The sequence below is a fragment of the Saccostrea cucullata genome, unplaced genomic scaffold, assembly GCF_032062105.1.
Source record: "Saccostrea cucullata isolate Sc308-1 unplaced genomic scaffold, CSIRO_AGI_Scuc_v1 ctg110, whole genome shotgun sequence".
Classification (NCBI taxonomy): domain Eukaryota; kingdom Metazoa; phylum Mollusca; class Bivalvia; order Ostreida; family Ostreidae; genus Saccostrea; species Saccostrea cuccullata.
The window spans coordinates 526,118-546,088 of record NW_026939674.1 but is presented as its reverse complement, the minus strand read 5'-3'; the positions used below and the strand labels follow the sequence as shown (position 1 = coordinate 546,088).

The following is a 19,971-nucleotide window of genomic DNA, read 5'->3' as shown; positions in this document are numbered from 1 at the left end:
AGAGATGTCGTCAGCGAGAGTTGGATTTGGACTAGCAATACTGAACATCCCGTTGTTGTTGCCTTTCCTTTGGTGTACATTAAGTAGATTACTGTTGAACACTATGTACAAGTAGAGAGAGCTCCTCCCTGCCTCACACCTTTGGAAACAGAAACCATGCATTCAGAGTTCGTTTGATTAACAGCAAAAGAGCAGGAAGTTCCGGTGTGACCGTCATCAATGAGAGAGCACAAGAGGCCGAATATACCCAACTGGTATTATTTGTTCATGAGGCCAGCGTCAAACGCCCTATGTGTGTACGTTAGCCTGTCACATGCATGCTCCCCAGAGTCAAGGTTGGGAAAGGTTTTACTAGTATTAAAGATTAACTTTCGAGTGCAGTTATGCAGGATTTGAAGGTTGTCTTCAATGCAATCCAATTTGTTTAACGGTGTTCTTCCTGCACATGCTTTTTTAAAATTTTGCAGCATCCTGGGGCCGTATTTGAATCTGACAATATACACAGTCTCATACAGCTCGTTTGACAATTGCATTCTTGCAAAGCAACAGCAATTAACCTGTTTCTGTCATAGTAATTTATATTGCCAGATTTAAATCCAATTGAGCAAGCGTTGGACAAATTCATCAATGGATTGTCATGATCTGCCAAAGACAATCGCATCCCCAGACTCTGCAACAGCTCACCAAAGCTCTACATTTGAAGTGGGAGAGTATCCCTATACCAGTTTTTATGACCCACATTTACTTCCATGAAATCCCGTTTAAGGCTAATGTTTTTGTTTGTGGGGGCATACCAAATTTTGATCTTTAATGACCTTTTATAAATACATCATATTTTACTTAATAATCTACTGGTATATTACAAACTTATTTTCTTTACAAAGTAAGCAGATTAGGAGAGGATCAATTGATTGGGGGAGGTGGAAAGAATAAAAAAATGTATCTTCGAAAATGCTGAAAATAAACAATTTGTTCTGTCCTCGACTGGCAAGAAAAATGGTCCTTGACGAGTGCTTGGTTCTCCCATTTCTACCCCGCACAAACACGCGCGTGCGCGAAATATATTCTTGAACTGAGTTTGGAGAAGACATTACTGATAAACCCTGGTTATAACATTATCATATGGGCATGTTTCTACTTTATCATTTGCTTTGAATTTCCGCGATAACTCCTTTGCAGAACACATGCAGGTGCTTGGGGACAGGACCCATCCCCACCTACCCCCCGTGTTCTGTACATACCCCAAGGGTTCTATATGCCTTTTATATATTTTTAGCTTTGGAGTTGTACTACTTTATAAATGTGTCATAGAAAAATATTTTATAAAACAAAAAATTAAGTCAGAGAACAATTTGGGTACGGGACATCAGGGGAATGTCCCGTCCTCAAGCACATGTGCTCCCGACTTGTTTTTGCTCACTGCGACTTTGTAGTTCAAAGAAAACGTTAGAGTTATCCCGCTTTGTTTTGTAGCCAATAGTATCCGGATTTTGGAATTTAGTACGCACCTCTTGTTGACACTTTGGTTTAAACCAATCGTATTAGGAATTCGTGTACACACCTCCAAATATTGTTGACATTGGAGTCGTACGAATGATAATACAGAGTGTAGTGGAATTATCAAGTAAATTCAGTCATATCCGCGTTTGGGAGATTTCAACGTTGTGAAGACTAAACGTCGAATTTTTATCGATCCAGATCTCCTTAAATTGTACAGCAGTTTTGTTTGTCTCATAGCCTAATGTATAAATTCTTTCGCCATTTAAAAAGATTTAACAGAGGATTAACTTTAACAGGGACTAAAGTTGACAGGTTATTCCATTCAGTTTCATCAACATGTTCGAATCCAACATTACAAATATGCAGCCGAATTTCCTCGCATCCCACTCCAGTATACAGGAAACTTCACGCTCGCCTCATCAGCAGCATGATACACGAGGCCTTGCATATAGAATAGTAAGTCTCTCTCTCTCTCTCTCTCTCTCTCTCTCTCTCTCTCTCTCTCTCTCTCTCTCATCTTCCTCTAGCTAAGCACATTCACACATTCAGTTTTAATAAGTTTCTGTGTTTGACCCAAATGCAGTGTTAAATTATTGGTCTAAGTGTTGGCTCTATGTGCCTCTAAACAATTTATGCATATAATGAATTGATACTAAAATTGATAAAATTAATGTAAATTCCATACTAGGATCAGTTGTCAAGGAGGAGTAAGCATCCCCTGTTGGCCACAGTAGCACCTCTGTGAGCCCTATATGATACTGGCTATGTATAAAGCCTATTGATCAGGTAGATCACAGGCACCTGGCATTACTTATTTTTCTTTTAATAAAAAAAATATACCCCTACCTAATTATAGGGGTATATTTTTTATTAAAAGAAAAATAAGTAATGTCAGGTGCCTGTGCTTGGGATAATTTCTTTCTTTTTTTTCAAGCTAATCTGCATAGATTGTTCATCATCAATATTGCAGATGATACACAGATTAGAAAAGTCCTAACAGTAATTACCTTAAAAATTATATCCATGGACATTTTAGCAATTTTTTTTCATATGTAATTTCAATTCTTTTTTTTTTTATATATATAAAGAATCATTGTAAAATTATCAAATCTGATGCCTTCATGGAGACCTAAATGGAATGAGAAATATATCAAACTCTGTCAGACACCTCAGCTGATATTTATTCAGGAAGGTACACAAGAAGATGGTAGAATTTATGGAATATGTAAACCAGACCCTGTTTTTCATGTTCTTTGAGAAGTTCTTTGAAAAACTAAAAAAGTTTGTTTTCAGTCTGAGAGTTATTCCAGGACCAAATTTTAAAATCCTATTTCTACCTCCAATTTGCTGAAGAGGAGACTGTTTATTGTATATCTATTTTACTAATATAGCAGAACTTGCTTAGTTATCAGATATAACAAACTCATGGATATAGCGAAATTAATTATATCCCCAGCTATATAAATTTAATGAATTCCTTATACAGATATAACAAATTATGGATATAGCAAAGTAATTTTATTGGACCCCGAGACTTCGTTATAACCGAGTTTTACTGTACTTAGTTTACTGCTAAATGTCAGAATTGTATTTCAAATTCTTCTAAAATGTCTCGGAAATCTTCCACTAAAATGACCAGAAATTTTGCATTAATTTATTGTCCAGATTTTGCTTTTAAAATGCCCTGTCTGAGTCTGCAAATATTGCTTTTACGGGGGATTCCCCTTCCACATAGACAAAGTTCTACACATAACTTAAAATTACATGTTTGTTTCTGAAACCTCTAAATATATGTGCATCATCTTGACACATCAGGTAAACAAATATCTACATGACATATGTTTTATGCAGGTGTTAAAAAATGTTTGTATTTTAAATAATGACAGGGCTTGCCTTTTTTGTAATAATGTGCATCACTGGATTAAGTTATATATGGGGTCAGAAGACAGTCTCATTTGCAATATATCAACTTAAATAATCAACTTATTATCTAATTATTTTGGAAAAATTAATCATTGACAACATTTTTATAAGTAAATGACCTGCTGGGATTATAATTAATACAGTAAAACTTGACTAATCCAGACCTGACTTGTATGTTGCAAGGAAATAAGACAACATTCTGGAATATAATCATTATAAGAAGACAATATTTTTTATCTATTGAATTTACTGAAATATCGTACATTAGACAAGATTTCAGAATACACAGCATCCAGTTTAGTCTAGTTTTTACTGTATATATTATTTGTATAATCATCCAGGTATGCTTTGCAAAAACTAGTTTGCAGCATGGAACATTGTCTATAGCTAGTCTATTACCATTGTCTGAAATACCATTCATTATTCCTGCTATTTATATCTTGTCACATCATTTAAGTTCATGAGACCTTTCTAGTGCACCTAGAGAGACTTGTCAATATGAAATGCACTACAGGTGTGAAATTCCTTGCCTAGTTATGATACATGCACCATTTAATGTCAATATTAATGACTATTTAATTTTACCAGCCCCCTCCCCCTTGAAAGACCATCATGAATCCAGAGAGTAGGAAGGGGCTGCAAATTTTTACAGGAATTAAAACGTGAGAAAAATGTTGAAAAAGAACAACAACGTCTTGATTAGTAATATATTTATTTAGAAGCATCCTCAGTTCTGGAGATTAAGAATTTTTAGAATCATCATACCAGAGGTAAGAAAGGAGCCAAAATTGACAAAGTTTTAAAAAGGAATAACTTAAAGGGGGAGAAATATATCAAAAGCTTAATAATTCAAAGAGCAGCATAGCCATGCTTAGTTATATTTACATGGAAGCATTCTCATGTGATATTTGATTCAAGTTTGTTCAAGTCAGGTCAACACCCCCCCCCCCCCACACACACACACACACAAACACACACTCTAACACACTGGGTAGGGAGGGGACAAATGAGAGATTAAATTTTTACAAAGGAATTAGAAAAAAAAGAATGAAAATCTTTTTCAAGAACATTCTGCAAAACCATGATTAGACTATATATTTATTCAGAAGCATCGTCAGGTAGTGTAGATTCAAGAGTTTGATCAACTTACGTACATTACCCCCTCACTTTCATATTTGAATTAAACTTTTTTGAATGCTACATGTAAACTGGGTTTTTTTCTAGCCCAAGTGTTCAGGTGAGCGATGTGGCCCATTGGCTCAAGGGCCTCTTGTTAGGAAATGACAAAGCTGTTCATTGTAAAGCTTAAACATTAATCCGAAGGTGATAGCAGATACATTGATCTCTTTTTTCTAATTGTGGGTTTTAGTTTGAAGTGGGACAGAATAATTAAGATCGGAGATGTAAGTTCAAGTCGACACAGGCTTTAAACACATATAGGCAGCATGTTTTTAGTGGTAACTGGAAGTTAAATTAAAATCTGATGTTAAAAAGGTTCCGATATCTGTCATTCAATCCTCTATTTCTCTTCCTGTCATTCTATTAGAGAACTCTCTGCCAACTGTAGCAGTATATATATTTTTAAAGCTTCAACATCCAATCTGTAACATAATTTGTGCAATTCAATGTCCACTTTTAATTAAAATTTCATAAAGATAATTTAAAGCCAATCAACAATCAGAATTATCTATAGACCTAATAAGAGTGTCTTTTGTGTGAATTAAGTTGAACATACTGATATGTTTATGAATTACGCATTCGATTTTCTTTCTTTCTTGTTTTTTCTTTTTTTTTTTCTTTTTTTTTTAAAAAGGGGGTGGGGGCTGTCATTGAAATATCTGATTAAAAAAATTTTGAGAGGGCTGCATTATTGCATCTGTAGGTGTACAATGGGATTGAAGTTTGTTTGAATGAAGATCTTGCCATACCTTTTTTTCAAGGGCAAAAAATCTTGAATTAAATTCTACTGAAAAACATATAAGATAAGGTAACTCAGGTGAGCATTGTGGTCCGTGGGTGTCTTATTGTTTACATGTACATTTTTAAATTAACAAATAGGAACACAAGACCTGCAAGCAATAAATCAAACACCTGTATAAATTTTAGATTAAGAATTACAGCAGTTGAATTTATAAATTTAGAAAGTAATTTGAAATCTTGGCATAGAATAGCATTAATTTTCTTCATGGACTCAATTTTTAAACTAATTCAGAGGTAAGTTTTTGGAATTGGTTGATAATGAGTTGTTTTGCAGACCATCTTTTAAAAATGTCTTTGAACATTAATCAATCCAGAAAACAGAATCTTTTATTTTTATAATATGATATATATTTTTACTGGGTATTTTGTCTCTCTGTCTCTCTTATATCATTACTTAGAGTTGTCCCTAAGACTTGGGAACTAGGGAATTTCCTGCCCTATTACGTGTATGATGCTGTTCCCTGATTATTCAGACAACCCCCCCCCCCCTCCCTCAATCTCCTTTTGGGAGTGGATCTCTGGGACCCTTTTCTACTTTTAAAATGTTCCCTGTTATTTTAAATCTAAAAGACAAACCTGCTTGATAATAAATTATTAAAAAATTATGCATACGCCACAATGTTCCTTAATACCTTTTATGTATATTTGAAGTTGAAAGAGGTCATATAGTTTTGCATATCTATTACGTCAAGATGGTGCACATACTGAACTTTTTTTTTATGAATGAATTTACAAAAATAGTAATGAAAGTAATAAATCTTGAATTTGTTCCTCAGTATAAAATACATTTTAAAAAGTTAAACACAGTGTTGAGGATTTTTAAAGAAGTATTTTATACAGATAAGAGACCTACCACAACATAACACATATTGTTGAAATTTTACATCATATAATTACATGACAATATACCGGTATGTCGATATTAAAGAACTATTATGATCTTAATTATATAATGTAGCTTCTGTAAAAATAAATATCATTTCATGTACTTTAAATATATTAGTTTATGTTTTACCAAATGACCTGTATTCATGCATATTTTGTACATGCACATCCTGTTAAACTATCATGCATTTATTTTCCAAGGTAATAATCAAGAACATGATTTAATTCATTCATTAAAAGTACAAATATTTTTAAAAAGTATTGAAATGTCACAATATTCACTCACTGTTATCATTTGATACCCAATGTCATCCTCATTTCCAAAGCAAGAGAGAAAGAATCAGTCATGCAGTAGTGGGTATCCTATCAGCTATGTAGTTATAGTTCTAACATTCCTGAAGTAGAGATGTGTGATGATTTTTTACTCTCTTTCCCTCACAGTTCTGATGCTGAGTGGAATACAGACCAATTTGAAGAGAGACTGTTTGAAATTCTTGCAGATTCAAATGGAAGAGTTTCAGTGGCCAAGTTTAAATCTGTAAGTTTCATAATTATTAAGATATATGAGTATTAGATAGAAAATTGAGTTGACTGAGCTTTATTTAAAGCAAAATAATTTTTTTAACAATATCTTAAGCTCTAAGGTTTTTCTGAAGCTTGGATTTGCAATTGAACTATAACTTCAGATTTTCTTATTTCTAGTCATCACTTGTTAGTTTCTTAGTTGCTTTTCTTGCAACATTTTAAATAAAATGCATTTAGATCTGAATTGGAATCACTGCAAGCTATTTTAGAAATAGGAAAAAAGAGAAATTTATAAAAGAATATTGAATTGAATTTCAAACTTTTTTCAAATCAGTGTATTAATGTAGAGACTTTGTTTTTGGTACAGGTGCTTGCCTTCTCAGGGCTAAAAGACACAGACCCAAGGCTGAAGGAATGCATGAACAATTTTGAAAATGTCCTTTCTCGTTACGACCATGAAAACAAAAGTACGGATCAGTATGGGGGAGTTTCTCTGGATAAAAAGGCATTCAAAGAGTAATTAGCTAATACTTTTATATACTTTCATTTGCTGCAGTTTAATGTTCACAAAGTGACACCATGAAGTTATCACTTCTTAATTAAGCTGTTAATATAACCATTTTTTAACCGTGTTGTAAAGATTGTGTTGACCAGTTTGCTAACTTCCAATTGATAGATTGAGCAAGCTAAGAGGGTACTGGTAATTATGTACTTTGATCTCCCTATCACTACAATATACTACATGTACTATATTACTGTTTTTAACATAATATAAATTTTCTGCGTGCACTACGACATAAGCACACATAATTTAGAATATACACGTATAGAATACTTTTCAAACATCTTGACTTGAACTTCTAAACAAGAAATATCACAATCTGCACATGTACTAATGAACAAAAATATTATGATCATAAACAAAAAGTACTCTCAGACTCATCTATAATGGAGACTATAGAGATTAATTTATACAGTGGCAATACAGCTTTAATTTTATCTGTATTTAATGTAATTTTATTTTAAACACAGATTCTGTTGTAATTAGCTATACCTTGGATTCATTGTAATCGGGTGTTCTTTTTCATGGAATTCTCTCCAACAGACGAATAAGTTCCTTGTCTATTCAATTTTATTTTCAAAGGTTATGGTCTTGCTCTCCTTGTAATGTCTTGTTTCTCCCACATTACATTCTGATTGGGCAATATTGCAAACTACTAAAGGATTATAGCCATAACATTCATTTGCAAATTCTGTTTGATACAATGACCTTGTCAACAAAATCAATCTCTCATGAAGTCAAATGCTGACTTCATTATTATGTACACACTGAAATGTCTAAAGATTTTCTGATTGCCCATTGAGGACAGGGAGCACATGGCAGGTGTGATTGGTCAACTGGGGATGCTTATTCTTTTATGGCACCTGATCCCACCTCTGAGTGTTTGCTCTGCTCCCAGTTTGTATTAGTGGACTTTTGAGTTTGATTATTGTGCATTTTCTCCATATTTATACCATCTCCATATTTTATACCATTGTAGCAAGCCATGGGTTAAATTTTGTGTCCATTACATAATTTCTTTATATAGCACAGAAACTCTCTCCTTGGCCCATTACTGGGTGAAAAAAAATTATTTTAGGTATATAAAATATAGTTTTGCCCTGATAAGCTGAAATAAGACCCCCCCCCCCCCCACCTTGATGCAAAATGTCAGTCATGGTTTAAAAGATAAGTATTTATTCAATCTGAACAAGAAACTATAGGAGCTTTAAAAAAAAATATGTCAGCTGTGAATTTATTGTCTAAATATTTGTCTCCTGTCAAAAATGACTGAATAGGCTAATTACTTCTGCCATAATAATTTTTCATGTGTTGATTCATTTAACCACACTGTCATTTGGCCAAAATTATGTCAAGATTCAGCTAGTTAACAAAACATGGAATAAATGTATACATGTATGGCCCTATAAATGGTAATTCAGTCAGTGTGAAAAGTAGTCTGAATAGAATTTAATTTTACTTTTTAGCTCACCTGGACGGAAAGCTCAAGTGAGCTTTTCTGATCACGACACCTATTGTCCGTCTTCCATCTGCCCGTCTGTCTGTCGTCCGTCTGTAAACTTTTCACATTTCCAACTTCTTCTCAAGAATCAAAGGGCCAATTTTGACCAAACTTGTAACAAAGCATCTTTGGGTGAAGGGAAGTTTAAATTGCTAAAATAAAGGGCCAAGTCCCCTTACAAGGGGAGATCATGAAGAAAAGTCAAAAATAGGGTGGGGTCATTAAAAAATCTTTCTCTGAAGAACCACTGGGTCAAAAAAGCTGAAACTTATGTGAAAGCATCCTGGGCTAGAGTACATTATAATTTTTATCAATTCAGGACCCAAAGGGGTAGGGCAGGGCCACAATAGAGAATCCAAGTTATATATTGAAATATATAGGAAAAAATCTTGGAGAATCTTTTTCTCAACCACTCATCCCGAAAAACTGAAACTTATGTGGAAGCATCCTGGGGTATTGTAGATTCTGAATTGTTCAAATCATTACCCCCAGGGGTAGGGTGGAGTCACAAGAGGTATTACAAAGTAAACGTAGAAAAAACATAAATGAAAATTTAGGCTGACTGGTAGATACTGTAAATCACGTTTTATTCGCGAGAACTTAATTACGCAAGACAAAGAGCTCGTGAAAATTTCATTCTCGCGTTTAAAAGTATTCCTTACGATTAAATAGAAAAAAAACAACAATTCGTGAAAATTATGTCTCGCTAATAAAGAGTCAATAACTATCTCGCGAAAATAAGGTGTCGCGAAAATTTAGTGATCTACAGTACTTTAAATTCTAACAAAATTATGAAATTGAGAACTGCATTTTTAAATTTGGTATATATTTTACAGAATTAATTATAAGAAACTAGTTTAAATTTATACATTCTTGGATTATGATTACATCTTCATATGATTCTTTCTAGATGCATCCAGGATAATATCATTCTCATCAGTAAGGCCATGAAGAATGACTTCATCATTCCAGAATGGCAGGGCTTCAAACAGGAGATAGACAAAATATACAGAAACTGTCGAAACAACACAAATGGAACGGTACAGTACAAACACTTTGTCTGCCTGTCTGTTAGTCTGTCAGCCATCAATGCATTACAGTGTACATGTACATGTAAATCTTATGTTTGTTATAGACTGTTCTGTATAGTGTATATAAAGGGTGCTCTTATTTGCATAGAAAAACAGTTGAAGAGGGCTACATTTTTGAAGCTAGAAGTCAATACTGAATAGATATACAGTGGACCCTCAGATATCCGGATGCTTCAGTATCCGGACGACTTTTCCTCGGAACAGAATTTTTTTATGTTATTTGTTCTTGTTTAACTGGTAATTCAGATATCCGGACGCTTCACATATCCGGACAAATTGACAAGGACCAAAGCGTCCGGATAAATGAGGCTCCACTGTATTTATAATGGAGGTAGTTGCATGTGAACAGGAAACTTGAAACACTTCTTTTTCACTTGCTTGGGGCTACCTGACAACCATATTTTATTATTTATAGGTGGCCTCTTATATTCCACAACTGGCGAGATACAGTCCAGATTTCTGGGGAGTGTCCATTTGTACTGTGGATGGCCAAAGGTAAAGATTTAAAGAAGTTCAAAATCCTCATAAAAAGTTTAATGTTGAATATTAGGCTTAATAATTACTCTTGTAGCCCTTGTTTGGCAGTGAATCTCATCCATTTTATGACCAATTTATAGGCATACATGATCTTGTCAAATTTTTCAGCAAAATTTATTCATATTTTTAATGCCCAGAAACTTTGTGTTTAGGATGAAGTGTCAAAGGATAGTTTTATTTGTTGAACAGGAAAATTTATGGGATGTATAACTGATGACTGGCTGACTTGGTACTATTTACATTGCTGATAAATACCTGTTTCCTTAAAATGGGAATTTACAGGGATTTGATTTATCACAAAAAATGATTTATTACATGTATATGAATTTTCATAAATGCAGTTGCTTGTAAATACTGAATTATACCCCCGGTACTTAAAATAGATTCATTGTCTTTAGGCATTTATCTCATAAAAAAGATTCAGAATCAACATCAGAAATACTTATTGCCTTCCAACTTTCAAATAGAGTGCATTGATAAGGAATCTCCTCAATTATTTTATAGCATGAATAGAACAGATCTTCTTTTCAAACTATTCCATGTGATTCAGAAATTATAACAATATTTTCAGCATTCTTAAAAAAGTTATTAACTAATCTCCTTTACATTTCTGTGGCCATGAAAATTATTATTTTATAATTTATAATTAATTAAAAATTTTTTTAGGTATTCCAATGGGGACACAAGTATCCCCTTTTCTATCCAGTCCTGCAGCAAGCCTCTAACTTACTGTATGGTACAGAGTACTGGTTCTGATGACAACATTGAACGGATTCACAATTACGTGGGTCACGAACCCAGTGGGAGGAGCTTCAATGAAATCTCACTTGATTATCAAAGTATGAACGTCTTAAGAACATGAATATACCAGTATTAAATACTGTACATGTACATAAAATTGATGTATTAAAAATTTACCGTAATAACTGGGCATTGAGTGGTTGGCATAATCACGAATTAACGTTGCACATCTCAGTGCAGTATATTCTTGTATAATTTATCCATTTGTAGTACAGTACACATATTGTCTTTATTTTCTTTGCAAATTAGACCTCAAATTCAAACAAAGTTTTATAGTTTATGTTATTGAGTCGAGCTTAATACACTTTAAAATGCTCTTCATTGCTTTATTTCAGATAAACCACATAATCCTATGATCAACTCTGGGGCCATCATTGTCAGTTCTCTTTTGAAGCCAGAGTTATCTCTCCCTGACAGATTTGATTGGGTATTGTATCTATAAATTTACATGTATTTCGCATAAATTGGAACACATGAACTTGCATATTTTCTTCTCTGCATTTGTAGATTCTCCAACACATTATACAATTTTAGACTGTGTATTCAGTATAGCTCATTTCCTTGTAGATATCAAAGATGATGTCCAGAATGACAGGGGGAGAATATCTATCTTTTAACAATGCAGTGTAAGTTTACCTATAAATATATAAGTTAACATAGTAAAGTGATTGTTAAATGCCAGGGTATTTTTAAAAAATTCTTTTGGAACAGTAGTGCGAAAAATGACTACCTTTTTATCTGACAAGCATAATTATTAAGTTTATAAAGTCAATTTTGTGTAAGGTGTGCAAGGGAGATTGAGGGTAAAAGGGGCAACAGGGTTCAAAGATTTGAATAAGTATACATGAGTATGAACTTTATTAGAGTATTAACACTACAAGAATCACGAGGGGAATTGTGTAAGGTGCAGGGTATACCGGTATGTAAAAAGTACATGTATATATAGTTCTATATAACCAGTATGCAATCATTGTAATATCAGTACTTTAAGGATGTGATTGATAATTAAATGAACAAATTTCCCACAGTTTGTTAATATTTTAAATCAGGAAATTTTTTTTATTGATCAGAAGTTTATGGGATAATATCAAAATATAGTAATATTATATTTATTTTATCTTTTCTTTTACAGATTTTTATCAGAACGAGAAACTGCTGACAGAAATTTTGCCCTTGCTTACTATATGAGAGAAAAAAAGGTACTTTTGATAATGAACAACAAAATATATGTATGCATACTTGTACCTATACAATCATGTAAAATACAAGTATAAATTTTTACTACAGAAACAATATAATCATTTGGTTGAGATAATTCAAGCCATTTTATCTTTAGACTTGATTTGGAAGACATTTTAATATCAAGGTTTTCAGTTATTTGCACACACACACCCCTTCTTGAGTAGAGAGTGTTCTGAGTTTTAAAATAAAGTTACCATTCAGGTTCTGTTTTTCCTTGTGCAGAGTCTGAGACTTTTTTACATACTGGTACAATATTTTGTTCTTGATTTTGGCAGTGCTTTCCAGAGGGGACAAAACTACATGAAGTGATGGATTTCTATTTCCAAGTAAGGATTTAAAGTAGGAGAGGCAAAGAATGTCATGAATTATTGTCATAACTGCATATCAACTTTCCTAAACATTTTTTTTGGTAAAAAGTAAAAACATTACTTAATTATTGTTTTTGAAGCTGTGTTCTATAGAAGTGACCTGTGAGTCCGCCTCTGTCATTGCGTCCACTCTGGCCAATGGTGGCATCTGTCCTATGACAGGGGAGAGAGTGTTCAGCTCGGCCGCGGTCAGGAACACTCTGTCACTCATGCACTCCTGTGGGATGTACGATTACTCTGGGGAGTTTGCCTTCAGGGTAGGTCAAGTCCAAGTGCTACTTTTCTCTTCCTTTCTTATGAGTACCCACCAGTAGAGCAACAGTCTTGACAGAGACTTCTTGACCAAGTTCTGGTTTAATAATCTGTTTATTTTCTCTACAGGTTGGTCTACCTGCCAAATCTGGTGTATCTGGGGCTGTTCTGCTAGTTGTGCCAAATGTAATGGGGATCTGTTTATGGTCACCACCTCTTGACATGTGGGGAAATAGCTGCAGGGGCATCCAGTTCTGTCAGGTATGGCATGGGGTGTGTCATAGGGAGGGGGGATTTGCTGTGAACCAACTACAGTAAAACTGGTTTAGAACGAACACAGATATTACAAATTCATGGATATAGCAAAGTTATCTTGGATCCCCAGCTATATGACTTTAACGAATTTCTTCTTATAATACGGCTGTAGCAAAGTAATTTCATAGGTCCTAGTGATTCATTATAACTGAGTTTTGCTGTATTATTCGCATGTGAGAAATATCCGAAAGTTCTTCAACCTGCTTTAACTCGGGAATATTAATTTACATGAACCAATCATTTTGCATAGTAATTATAGAGCAACTTTCCTCAGTCCTGTTAATTAATCGTCATGGATTGATTTCAAAATTACATTTCACAATAAAAGATGATGCAGTTAATAAATGGTTTACAGTATCTGGTATTCAACAGAGGTTGGAACATTGGAAAAGATACAATGTACTGTATAAATTACATTACAGCATTTTTCTTCCTTTTGGATGATTGTCTGAAATATATTGATATTTAACTGTATTTAAAGTTTTACATATTATTGATTTTATTTTTAACAATGTCGAGCTTTATAAAATGGTTTGGATATTCATTGTTCATAGCAATGAACAAGTGTATTTACCTGATTTGAAAGTCAAAGTGAATTATTGGAAAAACTTGTCAGATTTTGAATCAAAATATGTGTTTTTGTTACCATATGACTTTATTTCAGGAGCTTGTAAATGTGTACAACTTTCATAACTATGACAATCTGAAACACACAGAGAAGAAGATGGATCCGACCCGCCACAGAATGGATTCAATTTCACAGGATGTTGTAAATATCTTGTTCGGGGCTTTCAATGGGGATGTATCAGCATTAAGGAGGTACAAACTGATGTTTTAGCCAGGAAAATGTTTTTAAGTGCTTTAGAGAAAGCTTCTTTCTCTTAATATTGAAAGCTATTTTCAGAAAGTATCGGTTAGTTACAAAAATTAAAGCTTCAAAGTTCCCATTTTTTATGCATATAAAGCTCAGTTCTACAGGACCTATTGAGTCACATGTGTCAGAACCGTCACATTCATTTTCTGTGTAATATTCTTTGTATGTGTTCTGTGTTCTAAGATAATAACAATGAGATTTTTATAACTTTTCTCCTAGATACTACCTACTGGGGTTAGACATGAATACCTCTGATTACGACGGTAGGACGGCGATACACGTAGCAGCAGCTGAGGGGCAGGAAGCCGCCGTCCGCTTCCTGTTAGAGAAATGTGGAGTCATGGTGAATGTCAAAGACAGGTATGAACCAAAACAAACTAGAGGTTCTGTGAGCAATGAACTCACTAAATGATACCCCCTGCCTCCCATATGATTATAATGGAAAAGTCCATGTTTTGCTGTGGCCGGGAAACCAAAAATATGCGTCGGATCAAAATGTAAAATAAGAGGTGCGCAATGGTAATATGTAATCAAGATTCAGTTAAAGTTTCATTAAATTTCACTCAGTGGTATAAGAGGAGTTGCGTATATTGAGAGATGGGCACCCCAAAGTGTAACAGACGGACGGACATACCGATTACAGTATACCCTCCCACTTTTCAAGCAGGGGTATAAATATAGAGTGTGCTTATCTTGACTCAAGGTCATTCAAGGTCAAAGTCACTTGCAGAAAAAGTGTAATATTCTTGTCAGCAGTTCATGATTTACCCTATACTGATGGTGAAAATTGCATGTCCATATATTACTTAACAAGTACGTACTAATCCTAGTGGGTATATCATTTTTTACACAATGGTATAATGCAAGTTCAAGGTCACAGAAAACAGTATATGGGCAATTGAAACAATTGAAATTGGGAGAATAGTACATGTAATGTGATCCTGCTCAAAGTACCTCTAGTGAATATATACGGTAACAATAAATAATTTTGTTATTAATCATGAGGATTACATTTTCATTAAGAGACAATTCTGCAGAATGAAATTCTTGTAAATAATTTTTTTTAAATATCAAAATAAAAGTTATTATTTTTCTTTGACAGATGGGGTTTCACACCATTGGATGAGGCTGTTAGATTTGAACATCCCAACATTGCTAAGCTGCTCACTAGCTACATGGAAAGGGTTGCCCATCCGGAGTCAGATTAAGCTGGATCAGCTCTAATAAAATCAAAGAGATATCCAGCATTGTATGATCCATGTGTTATAGGAATCTACCTAGACTACTACTGACAAATGGAATTCCAGTTCATAAAATGAAAGTAGAACTCCAGATGGTGAAATGAAACTAGAATCCAAGATCTCTCACAGATTCAGAATTACATCAGGCGATTACTGTAGTCCACACTCTTGCCAAGAGAGGTGTGCTTGTGATTATACTGAAGGTGGAGAATACTCAACTGCAATTTATAGATATATACTGGTACCCCCAAAAGGTGAAGCAAATTAAACGGCTGATTAAACTTCTTTTGTTAATTATTATTAACCCTGATAATTAACCCTCTAACTCATCAGATAGACATTTAATATGATAAACTAAGTGGAGCCTCATTTATCTGGACGCTTTGGTTCCCAGTCAATTTGTATGGATATATGAAGCGTCCAGATAACTGAATTACCAGTTGAACAAGACAAAATTACGTTTAAAAATTCTGTTCCATTCCAGTTAATGCCCCTTCCTCAAAAAAATTATTCTGGCTATTGGTTATAAAGTTCATATTGTTACAGTATTATGTTCAAGGAAATGCAATAGATATGTACATGTACCTGTTGATTTATAGCAGCTATCTTAAATATATTTATAGGACTGCATGTATTAAAAATATTTTTTGTAAGGCCAAAAAAAATTAATCAATAGTTTCTCAGGCACCGCCGCATCAGTTCAAAAATGGCCGCATTGATCAATTTTATTGACATATTGGAAAGGGAAATAACTCAATTTTCTTTTTTTTCCAAGTTGAAAAAGAAAATTGAACTATTCCCCTTTTCATAAATGCTAAAATAGACGTTTTTATGAGAAAAACAATATATTTCTTCTAAATTTACAATATTTTTTTAATTAACTTTTAAATAAATGTTTGGAATAACATTATTTAAAGTTGAATACATATTATAACTAATTTCAAAGGAAAAAAAATTAAGAATTAGTAGATATTATCATTTCATTGAAAAAATGGCTTGAAAGAGTTGTAAAACCTGCTTCGGAGAAAAAAAAAAAGCCTGCCTGCCGCATTGAATTTTGAATTTTTTGGCCTGAGAAACAATTAATTTTTTTGGGCCTAATGAAGCTGTTTTTATACATTATCTATTACTGAATCTCACGTTTAGTTTTCGGTATGATATTTTTTGTGACAGAGGAGGATTAAAAACAGGAATACTCATTTTACTATGTACATGTGTTTGAAAAGTATTGCTTGGAAATTCATTATTTCTTCATTGATTAAGTGACATAATTTTATATTTTTTATCTACCAAAGTTTACCGGTATTCTCAAAGGATTTTTAATGTACTTACTGTAGGAAAGTCTCCGATGTTATGCAGAACATTTTTTGTGAATTTGTTTTATTACCTTTTATTTGTTGGGCTTAAATTATGATTGTTTGCCTTTTTTCACCTAATGTGTTTTTGTCTGCTTCGTTAGTAAATAAAAAATAACAAAATGAAAAATGTAAAAAAAAAAATAATAATAATAATAATGAAAATAAAAAGTGTAAGCAATTGACCATGAATATTTTTTTCAGAGAATAACATACCGTAAATTACATATTTTCGAGGGGTCAAATTTTTGTGGTTTGAGGAAAAAATATGGGTTCTAGGGGATTTAATTTCGTAGAGGAGATAAATTCATGGGTCTATTCCTTCCACAAAAATAAAACCACGGAGTGACCATGAAAATTTGTGATTTCACAGTAGTTGTGTAAATTGTGCTAATACCCACTTTTTTGTTTTCCTTTTTTTCACCCATATTTATTTTTACTAAAAGCATAATTACATATTATTCCGTCTGTACCATCCTTGTTGTTTTTTTTTTTTAAGTTTTTTAAATCTTCCCTGTTAAAATTTGACTTGTATTGCACAGTTCTTAAGCCTGTATGTTAAATACAATCAGTTTATGATGAAAAAAAAAACTCCAAATGAGAAAAAAAGATAACTTCTTATACATTCTAAATTTAACCGGTATTCATGTGATTAGAGAAAAATGTTTATATTTTCTTAATGTCATAATGCATTCTGTATTATTATTGAGTATTTCGATAAAGAATCAAAAATGCCCCACCCCCCCTTTTTTTCTCTTTAGAAAAAGGAGTAGTAGATAATTTATCAAAAGTGTTGCTCACTATGAGGATGTGGAAGTTGTTGTTGACCAGAGCTTTACATTTTACTGTAGAATTGCAAATTATGAATATTTTGAGATTTTTTTTACCCTTTTTTTCATTGTATTTTGAGTGCTTTTTGTTCTGACATGCACTTCAGTTATTTACTTACATGTAATATTGCATTATACATGGACTAGTATTTTGAATTTTAATAAAAAAGAGTAAACCTTTTTAAAATGACTTTCACATGTATTTGATTCATGGTTTCTGTCTTCTGAACTGAATTATAATTGCCAGAAACAGAAAAAGATCACTTTCTGTACCCTTGATAACGAAGGTTAGAGGCATATTGATTTAGTCCTGTGTGATATTTTTTCACAAATTTAATCTTCCTAATATTTTTATGAGAAGAAGTTCGAGACGTTATTCGGAGAAATCAAGAAATTTATGACATTGAATTTCTTTTTGAAGAAAAAAACGACTTTATTTTGATTTTTTTTTTTTTTTTTTTTTTATGCACAATATAAAAGCAGAGTAAATTCCACGAGGCTTACACTTATGGAAGCTATGGATTTTTATTGATACGTTTGGAAGGCATTTTTTTTATGAAAGAATGATGGTCATTTGGTAGAAAAGAACTTATCTATCAATATATTTCAAATAATCATTGTCAAAAAAATTTGGCAGTTTAAGGATATCCTATCATTAGCTAGGAAGTATAACTCTTCAAGTAATCATTTTATTAAAAAAGTCTCAAAATGAAACTTGAACTTGAAATTTTTTCATACTACAATTTTCATTTTATGCATCTTAATATGACTCTTAGGTTTTTTTTAAGTCTTTAGAAAGGGTATTGTAAAAAGTTCGATTTTGTACCCCGTATGTATGCGATGCTTTGCAATGAGAGCACAAGCTTTACACTACGCAGTATAATTGTGAAGACTTCGAATACCGAAATTATGACAATTTCTCTTAATGCCTAGATATATTTGTTCATCATGCAATTTTCAATTAGAAAATGCATAGCCGATATTTTCCTGAATATATTTGTATACTTGAGATTTTATAATTTTCTCTAAATAATATGGTTATATAATTAACCATGAAGAAATGACGACGGTACATAACCTTGATTTCAGATTTATTTTTGAAGTTCAAATAATAAGAACAAGGCCCCTGCTTATACAAAATAAAACTATATGTATTTATAACATTTGTTAAATAGCAGTTTTGGTATTATTATTAACATATTACTGACAATAAAATTTTACAAAATTTGGACTTTGCTATTTAATAAGTCATGAAATTTGATAACTCTCTTGGATTTCTTTCTTTATTCTTCATGATTGATGCAGTCTATCTACAGTTAGTCGAAATGTTTTCGCTTTCAATTCATTGAATGCTCCATCTGTTTTCCCCCTATGGTATTGAGTTTTTTTTTTTTTTGGCACAATACATGTACATATTTTTAACATAGCAATTTCTGAGCAAGTGTGTGTGTGTGTGTGTATGGGGGGGGGGGGGGGGGGGGGGGGGTTAAATCGATCGTTTCAGAAATAAGAGGAATACGTATACTTAGGTTTGTCCAATTCCCTATTTTTAGAAAATTATTCTGTACATTCATACTTATTCACTTTTCAAATTCTCTAATATCAGCTAGGAAACCGATGTGGTTGTTGGAAAAAAGTACTTTCATCTGTCCAATTATCATAATACCTAATACATTGAACTGTATATCGCTGCTATTGTATTTTAGAGTACTTGCAGGATATGTCTATTTATGTCTACTTGCCATGCACCAGATCATGTTTTAAACGACTTGATTAAAGTTGCATTAGTTTCTTTATGCACCAGATTACAAATGTATGTGATATTTAGCACATCTGATGTTCAGACACCAATTAACTGGTCTATTTACATCATTTCCTGACTCTGTCTACATCTGCTGCCGATACAGATGCTTTAAAACCAACACATTCCCGATTAGTATGATCATTATTGGTAATCCTACTGGAATTCTTCATCTCTGGTACATGTAGTGGGATGAGCAGATGTCTTAGAGAAAGTATAATTACCGCACCTTGCGCTAAATGAAAATGAGATATTTTAATTACTTGTTGAAAATGTCTTCACTTTTTTATAAGCAAGACAGTTATAAGAATTCAAAAAAAAAAAACTTTTTTCATTGAATACTGTGTAGAAGATTATTAGAGAGGAATATTTCGCCCACTTTTTGAAA

General features: G+C 33.0%; 1 protein-coding gene across 1 annotated transcript; it reads left to right on the top strand.

The window, feature by feature from the left end:
• The first annotated feature begins 1,489 nt into the window (after positions 1 to 1,489).
• Positions 1,490 to 16,615, top strand: LOC134253612 (glutaminase kidney isoform, mitochondrial-like). Its single transcript, XM_062736170.1, has 15 exons — positions 1,490 to 1,956; positions 6,730 to 6,826; positions 7,181 to 7,329; positions 9,787 to 9,916; positions 10,383 to 10,462; positions 11,171 to 11,343; positions 11,641 to 11,732; positions 11,873 to 11,931; positions 12,438 to 12,504; positions 12,823 to 12,873; positions 12,996 to 13,172; positions 13,297 to 13,428; positions 14,147 to 14,301; positions 14,576 to 14,716; positions 15,459 to 16,615. Exons 1-15 carry the CDS (start codon positions 1,742 to 1,744, stop codon positions 15,562 to 15,564), a joined length of 1,824 nt encoding a protein of 607 aa, XP_062592154.1. The 5' UTR covers positions 1,490 to 1,741; the 3' UTR covers positions 15,565 to 16,615.
• Positions 16,616 to 19,971: the final 3,356 nt, after the last annotated feature.